The sequence below is a fragment of the Syngnathoides biaculeatus genome, chromosome 7 (genome assembly GCF_019802595.1).
Source record: "Syngnathoides biaculeatus isolate LvHL_M chromosome 7, ASM1980259v1, whole genome shotgun sequence".
Taxonomy (NCBI): domain Eukaryota; kingdom Metazoa; phylum Chordata; class Actinopteri; order Syngnathiformes; family Syngnathidae; genus Syngnathoides; species Syngnathoides biaculeatus.
In genome coordinates this window covers 4,324,956-4,340,829 of record NC_084646.1, presented here as the reverse complement: position 1 = coordinate 4,340,829, position 15,874 = coordinate 4,324,956, and the positions used below count along the sequence as shown (strand labels likewise).

At 39.0% G+C, this 15,874-nt stretch overlaps 1 protein-coding gene across 4 annotated transcripts; it reads right to left on the bottom strand.

The window, feature by feature from the left end:
• Positions 1–186: 186 nt before the first annotated feature.
• cdkn2c (cyclin-dependent kinase inhibitor 2C (p18, inhibits CDK4)) lies at positions 187–13,891 on the bottom strand. Of its 4 annotated transcripts, none has more exons than XM_061824197.1 (4): positions 13,690–13,891; positions 11,056–11,191; positions 9,693–10,062; positions 187–304 (listed from the first exon to the last, which is right to left on the bottom strand). In XM_061824197.1, exons 2-4 carry the CDS (start codon positions 11,188–11,190, stop codon positions 300–302), a joined length of 510 nt encoding a protein of 169 aa, XP_061680181.1. In that variant the 5' UTR covers position 11,191; positions 13,690–13,891; the 3' UTR covers positions 187–299. The 4 variants fall into 4 exon arrangements, with proteins under 4 accessions (XP_061680181.1, XP_061680179.1, XP_061680182.1 ...); XM_061824195.1 differs by lacking the exon at positions 187–304 and adding an exon at positions 2,730–3,086; XM_061824198.1 differs by lacking the exon at positions 187–304 and adding an exon at positions 2,730–3,086 and having other exon boundaries at positions 9,796–10,062.
• Positions 13,892–15,874: the final 1,983 nt, after the last annotated feature.

Below are 15,874 nucleotides of genomic sequence, written 5' to 3'. Positions count from 1 at the left end.
AGTAATATGCGACAAAGTAATTTTCTTTTTAAAATTGCATGTTGCATTTTTTGGGGGGGTTATTTAAAGTGGGCTGGAGGTACTTTTTCATCCCTGTTTGTATCAATATGCAATTATTGCGTATTATTAAAACTTTGTCTTGTTTATATTGTTACCTTTATTAAAAAAAAACTGAAATAGCCACGATCCTTGGGATTTTTTTTTTTTTTAACATGACAAATACTTGGCATCAATGGAGGGAAAAACAAGCAGAAGAAGAAGAAGAGAGAGTAGCTTATGCAGATCTTCATCGAAGTCTTTCAGTCTGTGTAAAGAAAGAGGAAAAAAAGTCTGTGTGAGTTCGCGCAAACATGAAGAATTACAAGTGCCCTCCATGACACACGTCTGTTGTTGCGGGGATTTGGTCCAGGAATCCAAAGTGAGCGACTGCAACGTGATCCGGGCCGGCCCAATGCTGCAGGCCTCTCGCCACGTGACCCTCGCCTCACTCCCTTTCAGCCAATTGCTCGCACTCTCCCCACGCCAACCCCCCCCCCCCCCCCCCCCCCCCCCCCGAACCACTCAAAGAAGGCCGCCACTCACTCGTGGGAGCCGTCCGTGCGTGCAAAACCACTAAAAAGTTCTTCTGACGTCATTAGACAGGCCCAAGTCGAGCGGCTCCTCGCGTGGTGTTCAACACAACCAAAGCGGTGGACTACAGTCTTAAATATATGTAAAACATAAAAAAAAAAATTCCACCTCATATTAATATATGAACGAAAAGGTGTGGGGCGATTAGGAGAAATGTGACATTATGACGCGTGCACGTGTTCCTCGTGAAATGAAGCCGCGAGGCCTATTTGAATATGAGCGAAACAGAACCAGGCGACAAAACCCAATTTTCAGTCCACGGATTGCACATTAAAATGGAAAACGCCCATATAATAATCACATCGTGTGCTTATGTCAAAGGTGAGCCAATAAACAATAGTAATACACTGACTGATATCAATGCGAATCCTGAGCGCTGACAATTTCCAAACACCCCCCAAAAGGTGTAATTACTCGCTTATAACATGGCCCTAATTGCCGTTTATATCACCACAAAAAGTTATTTTCTCATATTATACATACGCGTCACGTGGTTAGCGCACGGCTGCTTTTTTTCCACTCCTTCGCAAATGAAATCTAAAGGCGGCCGACGACGTGCTCTTGTGGGGCGCCGCCAGGTGAAAAAGAATGAGTGTGTGTGTCCATGTTTCAAGCCGCTTATGCTCACAAGTGGGAGAAAAAAGATGTCAGAAAAGTTCCAGGACTGGCGTCAAGTATGAGACGTCAAAGCCATATTTCTGCTTTTCTGTGATTCAGGTGATCAACAAGCTGGTCTGCATAATAATAATAATAATAATAAAATACTACTACTAATAATAATAGTTCCACACCCAAAACGATCGGTCCCTGCTAAAAATGTTCGATAGAATTTGTACAGAACAACTTGTTCTGTAGAACTTTCGCTGTGATTTTCTATAGAATTTCTACAGAATAAAAATGTTTCTATAGAAATTCTAGGACTTGGGTCCTAAACTACTGTAGTCTTTAGAAATGTTCTATAGTTTGTTTTTTGTTTTGTTTGTTTTTTTTTTTTTTTGGCATGGGTACTCTTTCTGAAAACAAAATCATGCAATAAATCTAGAGGGGTTAGAATGATATGGGTTACACAAGAACGTTGTAGAATCCTTCCGAGCTGAGCCAAAGGTAAAGTGTTTGCTCAGTTGTCCAGGGATGTTCCAAATATAGATGAGTTTCCAATGACGCCATCTTGAGTGCGTCATAGAGCTCAGAGAAAAAAAGGTGATAGATGAAGTTTTTTTTCTATCGTTAATTTATCCGATTGGTCTAAAGGTGGTGGCCCGTCATTGGAAACCTATCCATTGGTTTTTGAAACTTTTTTTTTTCCCCACTTCCTTATTTCCAGCCATTCAACTCACGGAAAAAAATCCTTTGAATGCCAAATTTTGCCTTTATTGAAACATTAAGTAAGGTCATAATGAATCATTTCCAAAGTTTTCATCTCATGATGAGATTAAAGTATAGTGAAGCTCATCTTTTCTTCATTTAGATCACTCTTGTCAAACTCAGGGCCCGGGGGGCAGATCCGGCCCGCCATCTGATTTTTATGTGACCCAAGAAGCCGAACCTAGAGTGTCAATTTCCATATTTCTTGTAAAAATCCGTACCAAAATTTCAAATTGTCATTCATCATAAATGATAAAGTTGAGATTTTACGAGCATTTTTGTGTTGCCAAACTTAAATAGTTGAAAAACACATTACCCATGATTTGTAGTTCATAAATTGTCGATGTAAATATGATTAAATTTTTTGTTTCACGTGTCACAACGGCCCTCTGAAGGAAACCGGAACCACAATGTAGCCTGCGAGGGAAAAAAAAAAACGAGTTTGTCACCACTGCTTTAGATGCATGCGGGTGCAGTTGTGGAAATCCTTCACATTAAATTTTCTTAGCATAGGGAGGGAGTGTATTTCGATTTTTTTTTCAACCCATAGAACATATGTGCGTGATTAAAATTTTCATTTGATTATTTGAAAGGAAGCGGGACTATGACATTTGACCACATTTTAAACGTTCAACGCAAATTTGAAGTACTTTTTTTTTTAAAGTTAGTTACTGCAGTCTACAGCCACCGCAGTTTTTCAAATAAATTCGTAGTAAAAGTGGGGAAAAGTTCTGACAGTATTATTATTTTTAACAGGTTTTAATAGAGATGTGTATAGATTGAGAAAAATGCATTGAATGAGAGGATGAGCGTTGCAAAAAACAAATCTTTCACTTTCCTTCATCGTGGTTGTCTCACTGACAAAATGTTAAAAAAAGTGTCAATGTTCATGCGTGACCGTTAACACTGCAGAAGCAAAGTTCATTTATTTTAATTTTTTTAATTATTATTTTAGTCCGCTCTTGTGCTGCTTCAGTGCTTTCATATGGTTTCATCAGATTTTTCTCAGCCAATCAGCTCTTTTCCCATTGCTGCTGCTCCACCGGACCGGGGTGGGGGGAAGGCGGACGGCAAACACTGCTGACTGGCTCCTGTGTTGAGTTACAACAGTTCACTGTTGTCAGCAGCCAAGACAAACTATAGACTTTAATTACACAATAATGCTCCACACCGTTAGGGTTCGATTGCAGTATCTATACACTGCGAGCCACAAAAGTTGGGGCCCCATTGCCAAAATTGTTCATGTACCATCCATCCATTTTCTTAGCCGCTTATCCTCACGAGGGTCGCGGGGAGTGCTGGAGCCTATCCCAGCTTTCAACGGGCAGGAGGCAGCTCGGGTACACCCTGAACTGGTTGCCAGTCAATCGCAAGGGCACATACAGATAAACAACAGTTGCACTCACAATCACACCTCGGGGCAATTTAAAGTGTCCAGTTAATGTTGGGTGTTTTTTGGGATGTGGGAGGAAACCGTAGTGCCTGAAGAAAACCCACGCAGGCACGGGGGACAACATGCAAACTTCACACAGTTGGGGCTGGGATTGAACCTGGGACCACAGAACTGTGAGGCCAACGCTTTGTAACTGAGGCACCGTGCCGCTCCATATACCATATTTAAGAAAACAATAGCCGTTAGGACATATTTATTTCCTAGGCACCAGCACTCCCTGAGACCCTTGTGAGGATAAGCGGCAAAAGAAAATGGATGGATGGATATCATTTATTTATATTTATTCCCATTAACACAATCATCACAGTCAATAATACAAAGTAACAATGGGGTTTAAGGGAAATTTTTATGGGTGTAAAAAAAAATAAAAAGTCTACACACCCCTGTTCAGTTTTTTTTTCCCCTACACAAAAATGAAACACCAGATAAATATTTTGGAAATTAAAAAAAAAAAACATTTATGACCTTTACAACTAAAAAAAAAAAACATTTTCGAAGGGAGTTTAGAAAGGAGATATTGTGGTTGAACAGGAAAAGGGAACGTTGCTATACACACTCACGCATGTCCTCAGAATAACCACAAATACTTTAGCCGTTCTTGTAGGCTTTTGTTGACATTTTTGTCGCGACATCTTAGAGCAAAAAACAACGGTCTACAAAGAGGTTCCACAGTATCAATGGCGTCTCAAGTATGAGTCAGAAAAATGATACCAAAATGTTCCGAAGCATCAGTGTCAGATCCAAATAATTCTGCAAGGCCTGTCTGATATCAAAACGCTATTGGTAAGATTTATGAGACTGAGTCTTCTTTTTTCTTTTTTTTTCATCTTCCATAACGCTTATCCTCAATAGCCTATCCTGTAGAAGTAAATATGTGCCACGAGCATTTGAATTAAAACCTAACTTTCTTTCGGCTTGTCCCGTTAGGGGTCGCCACAGCGTGTCATTTTACTGACAATTTGATGTTGTAAAATTCCCATTATTATTTCAAAGTGATCACATTTCCAATAGGTGTATTTCAGTTTAACTTTTCAGTGTGAACAAATTCGCCATGTAAAAAAAATTCAACCTTTAAAATTCAAACGCGATGTTTTCAGTTTCCTGAGATTCAACTGGTTACAATTCGCTGTCTGAAATTCACCGTCTAACACACAGCCAATCCCAGTCAGGCTTCCTGAGTCACGGATTGGCTGGGTTAAGAAGGCAGGGATACTTTAAATCAGAACAGAACACCCAGCGAATCCAGTTACGCTTTCTTAGTATGTGACGTCACGTGACGAAAAAAGCCTAACTGCGATTGGCTGGGTATTAGACCGGTGAATTTCAGAAAGCGAATTGTAGCCAGTTCAATCTCAGGAGACTCAAAATATTGCGCTTGAATTTTAAAGGTTGAATTTTTTTATATAGCGAATTTGTTCGCATTGAAGTCAAACTGAAAAATACAGCTACTGGAAATGTGATCACTTTGAAATCACAATGTGAATTTTACAACATCAAATTTTCAGTGGCATTTTTAATTCAAATCCCGGTAAGTGGCACATATTTACTTCCGACTCTCCCGGCTATCTTCGGGTAAGAGTTGAGGTACACCCATTGCTGGTCCCGAGCCAATATTTTATTTTTTTAAATGGTCATAAAGAAAAAAAATGGGCTCCAGTAAAAATACATTTAAAGAATTGATTTCTACAATCAATTTAATTAATTTTCAACAGTTTTCCCTTTTTTTTTTTTTTTTTTGAAGTGGGGGGTGGCTAAAAACTGGACCTAGTGACACACTTGGGCTCTACTGCATCAGAACATGAGTATTTTGTTTCATATCGGCACACATTTGCGAGTTGTTATTACTAGCCACAAGCCTGTTAGTTTGCTAGCTAGCTGGCGAAAGAGCCGCTTGTCATTAAATTCCAGCCATCGGAGACTTGAAGAGGATTTAATTTTGCGGTTCCAACAAGTACGGATGTGTAGGCATACAAAAGATGAGAAATGAAGTACGTCTTCCTGGTGGTATTTGATTGACAGTTAGCGAAGCGCAACTTGGTTTTAGTGAAATTGGAGGGCACGCCCGCAGCATTTTCCATTTTGTAGGCTTATTTTATATACGGTACTTGGCAATTTTTTTCCCCATTAATGTTAATAACGAGCTTTTTTTGGAGGGGAGTCAAATCTCCAAGACATTTCTTATTTTACAGGGACTTTAATTGTGGACCACCGGATGGAGGTCAGGAATGCTGCTTCTCTTTGAAGGCCTGGATAAATTTGCCCTCGCGTTTTCTTTTACGCCGTGAAGTCGAGCCTCCGTTGCCGTCTTTGAGTCCTCTGCTTCATTCCTGCCTCCGCAGGGGTTTTCCAGACTTTGACTCACCCTTTTTGGCTATTCTTGCCCTGGCTCGCTTATCTTTTGTGCCCCCTGTGACAGGTGAGCGCGAGCCACCACGCCGCCGAGGTCTCTTTCCCATGGCTCAATGCCCAGATAATCTCCTGGCATTTAACCTCCTGGAAGTCTCACGGAGGAATCTCGACGTGTCCGCGTGTCTGCGCTGCTCCACATTCCATCGGTCTGATTTCACCGGTCCGCTTGGCACTTTGCCCTCCTTGTGAAGCTGTCATCTTTTTATGTCCTTCTCCTGGAAGATTCATTCCCCACTCTCGTCTTGGGGTCACTGATTTTTGGACCGATTGAGCATTTAGGGGTCCCGCGGCTCAGTGGCTTAAAGGGGTAGTGAGTTTAAGGGGTAGTGAGTTCGTATCCCACTGGGGCCTCTGCTCCCCCTGTGAGGGGTTGCGGGGGGGAAAAAATGGAGCCAAGAAGTACATCCAGCATTTGTCAAACGACGCCAAAAATTGTCACATTTTGTGGATTTATGGTGAATTGCTCGTACTGTATAGTACTTTACAATTAAATACTGATACAAAGTAGCAATGGCACTTAGCTAAAAGTGTGTCTTCCACTCAAAATGAATATTAATATTATCCAGCAGATGACTTCTTAGTTATTGTGTCGACGTTTGTAAATAGCTCATATTGTATAACAAACAGTGAAAGCAGCTGGTGCTTTAGCTATAGCTAATGCTAAATGTACCATGAAATAGTTATAGCGCTTTATTAATACATTTTGTTCCACTCGTATAATAGCTAATGTTGACATCATCCAGTGGAGTTTTAGTTTTGCATTTTGAAATCATTCACATTGTAGAGCTAACGGTAAAATTGTCTTGAGCCGCAGATAAAGCTAATGCTAAAACGGGACACTCATACACAGGAAGATAGTTATACTGTAGTATTTATGCTAATATATCTTATACTAATGCTGAAATTAGCCAGCAAATTATATCACAGTTATTAAGTTGACATTCGTAAATGTGTAATACAGCACAGTTGAGCTAGACTGAGGTTGTACGGGATATTGAAACGCGTCTGTTACTCAAAGTGAAAGTGCACAGAGATTTTTCAAACACCTCCTTGTTATTGAAAAAGAAACACCGAGTATCATTTTTCTTTATGAGGCAAAGACTGCTAATTACCATAACCACGCATGATATTGCAGTGTTGACGTTATATGGGACTGGAAGTGAATATTGAGTACAATCCAAACTGAAATATTTATTTTGGGTGTATAGGACGTGGTTTTGGAATATTTTGTTGGAAAAGTGCAATGTCATACAGTTTTGTTTTGAACATGATATCCATCGTTAGAATTTTAGACATGAACCTGTCACACTATGATAAAAGTCGACTGAAATATTTGTATTTTTAACATCCAATTTAGTGTATATATGGAACATATTTTGCAAATCTTGTTAAATATTGGAAAAAGTATACCGTGAGGGCGATATAGTTGTACTTTTATTTGTTGACTTGTCGAATGAAGTGAACTTGGAGTTTCGGCTTCAAAAATGGACTTAAAATATATTTTTAATAAGTAATAGATCAATAAACACTATTTCTGCTACAGATAATACCAAAATTAGCCTGATAAAGTTGGGTGCAATTTTTTTTATTTATTTCATGAAAAGAATTGTACAAGAATAAATTGTTCTCAATGTTTTTTGTTTTCAATAGCTATCAGATATCCCTTACTAAATAACAAATGTACCGGCAATAAAATGACGATAATGATAACAGTAGCTCGCAGATTATGTTGTTGACATATACAGTTATCTAACCTACCAAAAGTAGCATTATAAGTATATATATATATATATATATATATATTTTTTTTTTTAAGTTAAACGAAAAAATATCTTTGTACCTGTATTAAAAAAAATTCACACAATGTATAGCCAAAGATGATAACAGTAGGTCGTAGCTTGACATTGACATTCTCAGATGCTATCTATGGCTAATGCTAAATTAACTTTACAAAGGTGAGTGAGTGATATTTGTTCATTTTTGGGTTCAATTAAATGACTTAGAAGAATAAAATGTTCTGTACCCTGCCTGTGTTGTGGAAAAAGTATATCACTAATGACACAGCTAAAGCTAAAGGTAACAGTCCACAGCAGATTATGTCATTAACATTAGCTCATATTAACAATGTGGCTCATGCCAACATTAGCTTGATGAAATTGGGTGGTTTTTTTTAATTCATGACATTTCCTTTTGAGAGTAAAATGTTATTTGTATTTCTACTTTAAAAAAAAGTAGCTATTGCTACTTTAACATTAGCTCAGATTCTATCCTACTATCGTTAAGCATTAGCGAATATGTGGTACAGCTAACACCAACATTAGCCTGATGAAATTGTCCAGAAATATCCATTTTGTATATGTATACTTTTTAATGAAATTACGTTTGCCAATTAGCATCGACAGTTAGCTTTATAAAATTCACTTCAAATATCCTTTTTGTTTTTTTTTCTGGAGTGGGCAGTTAATGAAATTACTTTGTGAGAATAAAATATTCCTTTTTATATTTTGAATAAGTATCTTACAGGTACTGCCTCCACTCCCTGAGAAGGGTTGCGTCAGGAAGGGCGTCCGGCGTAAAAAATTGTGCCAAACATATGTGCGTTGACACGCTGTGGCGACCCTGAAAGGGACAAGCCGAAAGAAACAGGTACTGCTATTGATAAAGATAATTATAACGAGCTAGCAGGTTATGTCATTGCTAGCTTGATCAACTCGAGTTTAAGTATGCATTTTGTGTTTTGCGATTTCCGATAATGAAATGTATTTAGGAAGATTAAAACGTTTATTTGAACAAGTATCTACAGGTAATCGTATAGCTAATGGTAATACAGTAGTAGCTAGAACATTATGTTGTTGACATGAGCAAATATTAACATATCTAATACGGAAATGACTGTCGCTTTATAAACCTGAGTTCAAGTATGATTTTTGTGGTTTCTGGTTTAATTGAATCACTTGGAGAATAAAATGTTCTTTTTAACTCTATTTTTAAAAAGCCGCTCAAGCTAATGCTAACGTTAGCAACCGGGTCATGTCTAGCTTTGGAGATGGCTACGGTTCATCCCAAAATTATCTTGATTAAAATGGACTGTAAGTATGTATTTCATAAATGACGTCTACAAGAATAAAATGTAAAAGGTGCCTATATTTTGGTAAACTATCGACCGGTAATGAAAAAAAAAAAACCCAAGCTAATGGTAACAATAGTTGCCAGATTGTCATTGACGGTATAGCGGATTTTAAAATTTTGGCTAATCCGCTTGATAAAATTGACTTGAATTACACTTTTTTTCTGGTTTGTTTAATAGAATTACATTGCAAAAAAATATGTTTATTGTGCCTATATTCCAACATATAGTATAGCTCCACTAATATAGATAAAGATTCTGACAACAGTGGCTAGGTGGTTATGTCATTTATGAACGTTACAGCAATGGCACATAACACAATTATTTTAATAAAACGGGGTGGAGGCATGCTTCTTTTTTTCATAAAATTAATTTTGAATGGAAAAATATTTTTCTGCCTATTTTCCGAAAAAGTATTTAGGTAACTGTGAAAAGTAGATTATGTCATGGATGATAGTCATTTTTTTTTTTGGGGGGGGGGGGAGTAGTCGAATGTGTTGAGAGGGCAACATGTTCTTTTTGCCTAAACAAATATTTTAACTAAAAATGCAAAACATTATTTGAACTATTTTGTTCTTTGAAATTTGTTTTCAATCCAACAATGTGTCGAATGGTACACAGTAACTGAGGTAGATTATCCTCGGCAAATATTAAAATGAATATAAAGTACTCACATATAAAAGCGTGTACGGGTATTTGGAATAGTACCGATTGGCTCTCCCGAAACGAGGTAGCCGTGGATGCAGGCGGCCGCGTCATTCCGCCCGTGTCGGAGCGCCACCTGCTCTGCGGTCTCCCCGTCCCGGTTCACCTTCAACGGGTCCGCGGTGGCTTCCAGGAGGACCCGCAGCGCCTCTACCCGGCCCGTCTTGGCGGCCGCGTGCAGCGGGAGGTTCCCGTGTAAGTCCGCGAGGTTGGCGTCCGCCCCGTGAGCCAGGAGCGCCCGCACCGTGTCGGCGAAGCCTTCGCGGGCGGCGTCGTGGGTGATCGTGAGGTCGAGCACCGGGTCCCGAAGGTTGGGGTCACCTCCGGCCTCCAGGAGGGCCTCGGCGACCGCGGTGCTGCCCAACATGACCACCTGTGGACGGGTGAGACGAGTCGGGGGTGTTGGGAGTGAACGCGTTTTTATTCTCAAATGGTTATTATCGTTCGAGCCAAATAAAATGTAATGCACTAGTGGGAAGGAGACAAAAAATGTTCCCAAATTTCGGGTTCTATTACAATAACGAAGTTTTGTTCTGTTCCATTTTATTCTGGAATTTTCTAGTAGGCCCATATTATATTCAAGAGGATAACGCGGCGTAATTTTCTGTTTAGATATAATTAACTTGTAATTAACTAATTTTCACCCCCCCCTAAAAAAATCCTAATTCATTCATTAGAGCATACATTTAGAATCTGTAAATGCACACACACGCACACACAGGTCTTAAGTGTCCTTGGGTCCCTTGAAAGTCCTTCTGTAAACCTAAATTGTTTTTATAAAACTCATTTTTGTACATCTAAATATTTTTTTGATTATGTATTCAATTGAAAAGCAAGCAGGGACATTAGAAGCCTTTTAGCAGCCACCATTTTGTCACAAGCCCTCCATCTTGATTTCTTGTTCTTTTCCTTTTTGACTCCACCATCAACTCTGTTATAAATGTCCCCCCCCCCTCTGATATGCGAGGTTTTAATGAAAATACTCAAAAATTATGTTTGTTCAAACTGTGTATGTATTTTAAAGGTTAAGTTTAAAAAAAGTATAGTGAATAGGGACTGAGCTATGAAAAACCTCCACTTATTTTGATGTTAAGCAACTTGTTATAGAATATTACACTTGGTAATATGAATCAAATTCTATAACATCCTTGAAGCGTTTGCCTTCCTGCAGGCTGCTTATCTTTTGAAACGTTACTTCTCCTTTTTGGTTTTTGCATATATTTTTTTTTCATGATGAACAATGGATCCAAATGTGCATGTGACCAGGAGGTCAGGAAGCACCACGGGCACACGTGAGTTTAAAAAATAAATCAATAAAATATGCAAGCTCATTTCGGATGTTAGAAGAGAAAAGGGACAAACTAACCTGTAGTGGGGTCCTTTTGAAAATGTTCAATCCATTGACAGCCGCTCCTCTGTCCAGTAGTGCCAAAACCTCTGGTAAATTTCCGTTGGCGGAGGCACGGCAGAGGAGATCGGCGAGTGGCAAACTGTCAGCCATTCTTTTCCCAAGAGAAAAAGAAAAGGGAAAAAACCCAGAGGAGCTTACAGGAGGCTAAAGGTCTGAGCTGAGAGAGTGTGTGAGGAGCGTGTGCGGGAACTCGCAGAGGGCAAGACAGACAGCAACCCAGTCGGGCCTCCAAGCTATGAGCAGCAAATAAGGACTCCTCCCCATTCGGGCCTCGCGCATAAAAAAATGTGCCAAACAAATGCGTGCGTTCATCTGAGATGACACGCTGTGGCAACCCCGAAAGGGACAAGCCGAAAGAAACTATTTTGTTTGTTTCACGGGCGGATGGGGAGAAAATGGATGTGTTACTTTAACTCAATTTTATAGCACGGTACTGAATGACCTGGACAATAAAATGTTCTTTTTAACTCTATTTTTAAAAAGCCGCTCAAGCTAAGGGCTGAGGTGATTGCTGGAGTCAGAAAATGGAGAGAAAAAACGGAGCCGTAAAGAGTCCGCACGTAGTGTTTATCACTTTATTTTACTCCTAGTGAATATAATATTTAGATAAGATATGTAAACATATATTAATTAACAAAACAATGATATGAAATATGTAAATCGTATATTAGTCAATGTTTATCTAAGATGTGTTGGTGACACAACTTTAAGGTGTTATGTAATGACGTGGGGACCGTCTCAAGTCACTTCATTAGTAATTTTTACTATATATTATAATATGCAACAAAATGGAACATCTATTTTCAGGGTATATTAACTTTATTCATTAACTGACGTTTTTAAATATATATGAATGCATGCAGATTAATTTACTGTGGTGTTAATAGTCGACTATTATAGTATTATTTGTTAAAAATATAACTATGAATCATGTATAAGTATACACATAATAGTAATGATACTACTACTTAAAATGTAATGTTGATTGTTTGTTATCATTACTATTCTAATTATTGTGATTATTATTAAAGCCTAGCTTTTACTTAACACAAGTTCCAATTTAAAATGTATATTTTATTGCTATCAATACATAAAGTATTGATAGCAATTGGGACTTGTGTTCAGTAAAAGGTAGGTGATAATAATAGTTATTATATTTTATTATTAAGTTGTAATAGTATCATTACTATTATATACATACGTATACATGATTCATATTTACCATATTTTTTATAAATATAATACTACAATGCAGTTTACTACTAACACTGTAGTAAATTAATGTACATGCAGTTCATATTGATTTTAAAAACATTAATTAATGAATGCAGTAAATGTGCAAAAAACTAAACGTTCCATTTTGTTGTATACTAATGCTGTATGTATATATATATATATATATATATATATATATATATATAAAATCCCCAATGGGAACTTGTCTTCAGTAAAAGCTAGACTATAATAGAAAAAAATAATAATAACAACAATAATCATAATAGTAGAAATAACAATATATTTTAAGTAGTAGTATCATTACTATTACATGTATACGTATACATGATTCATATTTACATTTTTAATAAATTATACAATAATCGTTTACTATTAACAGAAGGGTAAATCAATTTGGATGCAGTTCAGATATATTTTAAAAACGTCAGTTAATGAATTAAGTAAATATGAAATATTAAAAATATTCAATTAAAAAAAAATATATGTATATATATACACACACACACACACACACACACATATATGTACTGTCAAGTAAACTTTATTCATGAAGTGACTTGAGACGGATCCCCACGTCGACACATAACACCTTAAAATCGTGTCACTAGTGCATCTTAGATAAACGTAGACTAATTAAAACATGTATTAAGATATAGGATTTTACATAATATATTTCACACCATTGTTTTGTTAGTAGATGTTTAAAATGTTATCTAAATGATATTATATAAACTACGAGTAAAATAAAGTGATTAAACACTCCATGCGGAGTCTTTAAGATTTTCTCTCTCCATGGGGAGGTGTATATATATATATATATATATATATATATATACACACAACAAAATGGAACATTGATTTTTTTGCACATTTACTTCATTAACTGACGTTTTTAAAATATATATAAACAGCATGTACATTTACTATGTTCGTAGTAAACTACATTATAGTATTATATTTATTAAAAATATGATAAATATGAATAATGTGTAAGTATGCATGTAATAGTAATCATACTCTTACTAATTAATAATAAAATATCTAATATTATAGCTTACCTTTTAGCGAACACAAGTTCCAATTGTGGTATAAAGTATTAATAGCAATAAAATGTACATTTTAAAATGTCCACTTTTTGTTATTATTTAAAGTATTACTACTACTCCTACTATTATTATTATGTAGTCGAAAGCCACTTATCTGATGCTTACGACACCCCCCCCCCCCCCCCCCCCCAAAAAAAAAAAAAAAAAAAGCCAACATGAGAACGAGGCACAAAGCAAAACTGTCTGTAACGGAAGACAACGGCAAATGGCTGCCTGGAACGCGGAAAAGAAGAGAGCCGCCACTTACGGTTATTTCCCGCTCGTTTTCAAACGAGCTTCGTGGGTCGGATGAGGAAGTCGCGCGCATCATCAAGCAAAAAGCTCGCTCGCTTCGACGGCGGACGCGCAAACTGAACCTCGGACAAGGGCGCGCTTCATTTGACGCCCGAATATAACGGACGATCCGTGACTATAGCCAGCGGTTATGCATATTTCTCGTCCATTTTCAACCCCCCCCCCCAAAAAAAAAAAAACAAACAAAAAAAAAAAAAACAAATAAAAATACAAGTCACGATTGGACCAGGCAGGGAGCTTCCTCGAAAAAGCAACAAAGCCCCGCGCGATGATTGGACGCAGGCGTAAAAGGGAGATGCGACTTCCCCTTAACGCTCCGTATGATCCTCGACTCGACAAACGGCGTCCGCGCGCGATCATACAACAAGACGAGTTTAATCGTCATTTCCCTTCCTGCCAACACCCGGTGACAGCAAAAGTCGCTCGGTTTTGCTTGTCGTGTGCTTCCCTCTGGCGTCGTTAAGAGAAGCGATACGAGGAAAGGTGGTGGCTGGAGTTAATCGTCGTAAAACTGCAGCAGGAAAGGGCACACGCTTATCCTCACGAGGGTTGTGGGGGAGTGCTGGAGCCTATCCCGGCTGTCTTCGGACATGAGGCGGGCCACACCATGAACTGGTTGCCAGACAATCGCGGGGCACATGGAGACGGACAAAATTATGTTTTTCAAGATTATGTTTTTTTTTTATGGAACGACTTTTCAAGAAAATCCATCCATCCATCCATCCATTTTCTTCGCTGCTTATCCTCACGAAGGTCACAGCGAGTGCTGGAGCCTATCCCAGCTGTCAACGGGGATGGAGGCGGGGTACACCCTGAACTGGTCGCCAGCCAATCGCAGGGGACATAGAGACAAACAGCCGCACTCACAATCACACCTCGGGGCAATTTAGGGCGTCCAATTAATGTTGCGTGTTTTTTTTGGGACGTTTGAGGAAACCGCAGTGCCCGGAGAAAACCAACGCAGGCACGGGGGGAACATGCAAACTCCACACAGGCGGCTCCGGGTTCGATCCGGGCTCCTCAGAACTGTGAGGCCGCCACAGTCACGTCATGTCACGTCATTATCCAAACCGCTTATCCTCACAAGGGTTGCGGGAAAGCTGGAGCCTATCCAAGATAGCTTCAGACATCAGGCGAGGCACATTCTGAACTGGTTGCCAGACAATCGCGGGGGCGCATGGAGACAGACAAAATTATGTTTTTCCAGATTACGTTTTTGAATGGAACGACTCATCAAGAATAAATGATTCCAATTCAGTTCCTGTTGGCACGTTGTTCAGCGCATAGACGCCACCCTTGGACCGGTTGCCAGTCAGCAGCTGGGCACGGAGAGACAAAAGAAAGGAGAGGCGACCATTCCTTCCTCACATTCACTCGGTGGGGATTGAACCCGCACTGTTTGCAACCCAAGTCAGGCAAATATGCCAAAACACCGTCAATGACTTAACAAGTGATGTCATGTCATTATCCAAGCCACTTATCCTCACAAGGGTTGCGGGAAAGCTGGAGCCTATCCCAGGTACCTTCGGGAGAAATGCGGACCACACCCTGAACTGGTTGCCAGTCGGTCGCAGGGCAGATATCGACACTATCACTGAGCGGGAATCGATCCCACGCTGACCGCACCAAGGGCAGGCGTGTGTACCACTTCACCATCAGTTACTCAACAACAGTGTGATTATAAAAATAATATTCATCTGTTTACAAAAAAAAAATCTGAATGTGATTCAGAATCGAATCTTAACTTCCGTGCACAGGTGTCAAACTGAAGGCCTGGGGGCCAGAATCGGCCTGCCCCGTGATTTTACGTGGCCCGCAAAGGCAAATCATGTCAACTCCCGCGATCCTCGTGAAAATCTGTACCAAGATCTCAAATCGTCAAATATCATAAACGATAACGTTTGTATATTGCATTTTTACCGAACACGAACAACGGTTGAAAAACCCTTCACCTTTGGTTTCTGATTCCAAAAGTAGTTCATAAATTTCGTGTCTAAATATGATGAGGCGATTCAATATTTTGATGGTTTCACAGTCATAACGGCCCTCTGACGGAAACCATATCGAAAACATGAGCAGCTACAAAAAACTAGTTCGATACCCCTCCTGGTGTATTCTATCGTTATGACAACTCGCAC

Bases quoted from the DNA above. Each gene is read 5' to 3' on its own strand.
- cdkn2c (XM_061824195.1), bottom strand. From the start codon at position 11,190: ATGGCTGACAGTTTGCCACTCGCCGATCTCCTCTGCCGTGCCTCCGCC. The intron at 10,063-11,055 runs GTTAGTTTGTCC...ACCCGTCCACAG, and splicing joins TCAAAAGGACCCCACTACAG to GTGGTCATGTTGGGCAGCAC. The intron at 3,087-9,692 runs GTACTATTCCAA...AACTCAACACAG, and splicing joins CGTTTCGGGAGAGCCAATCG to GAGCCAGTCAGCAGTGTTTG.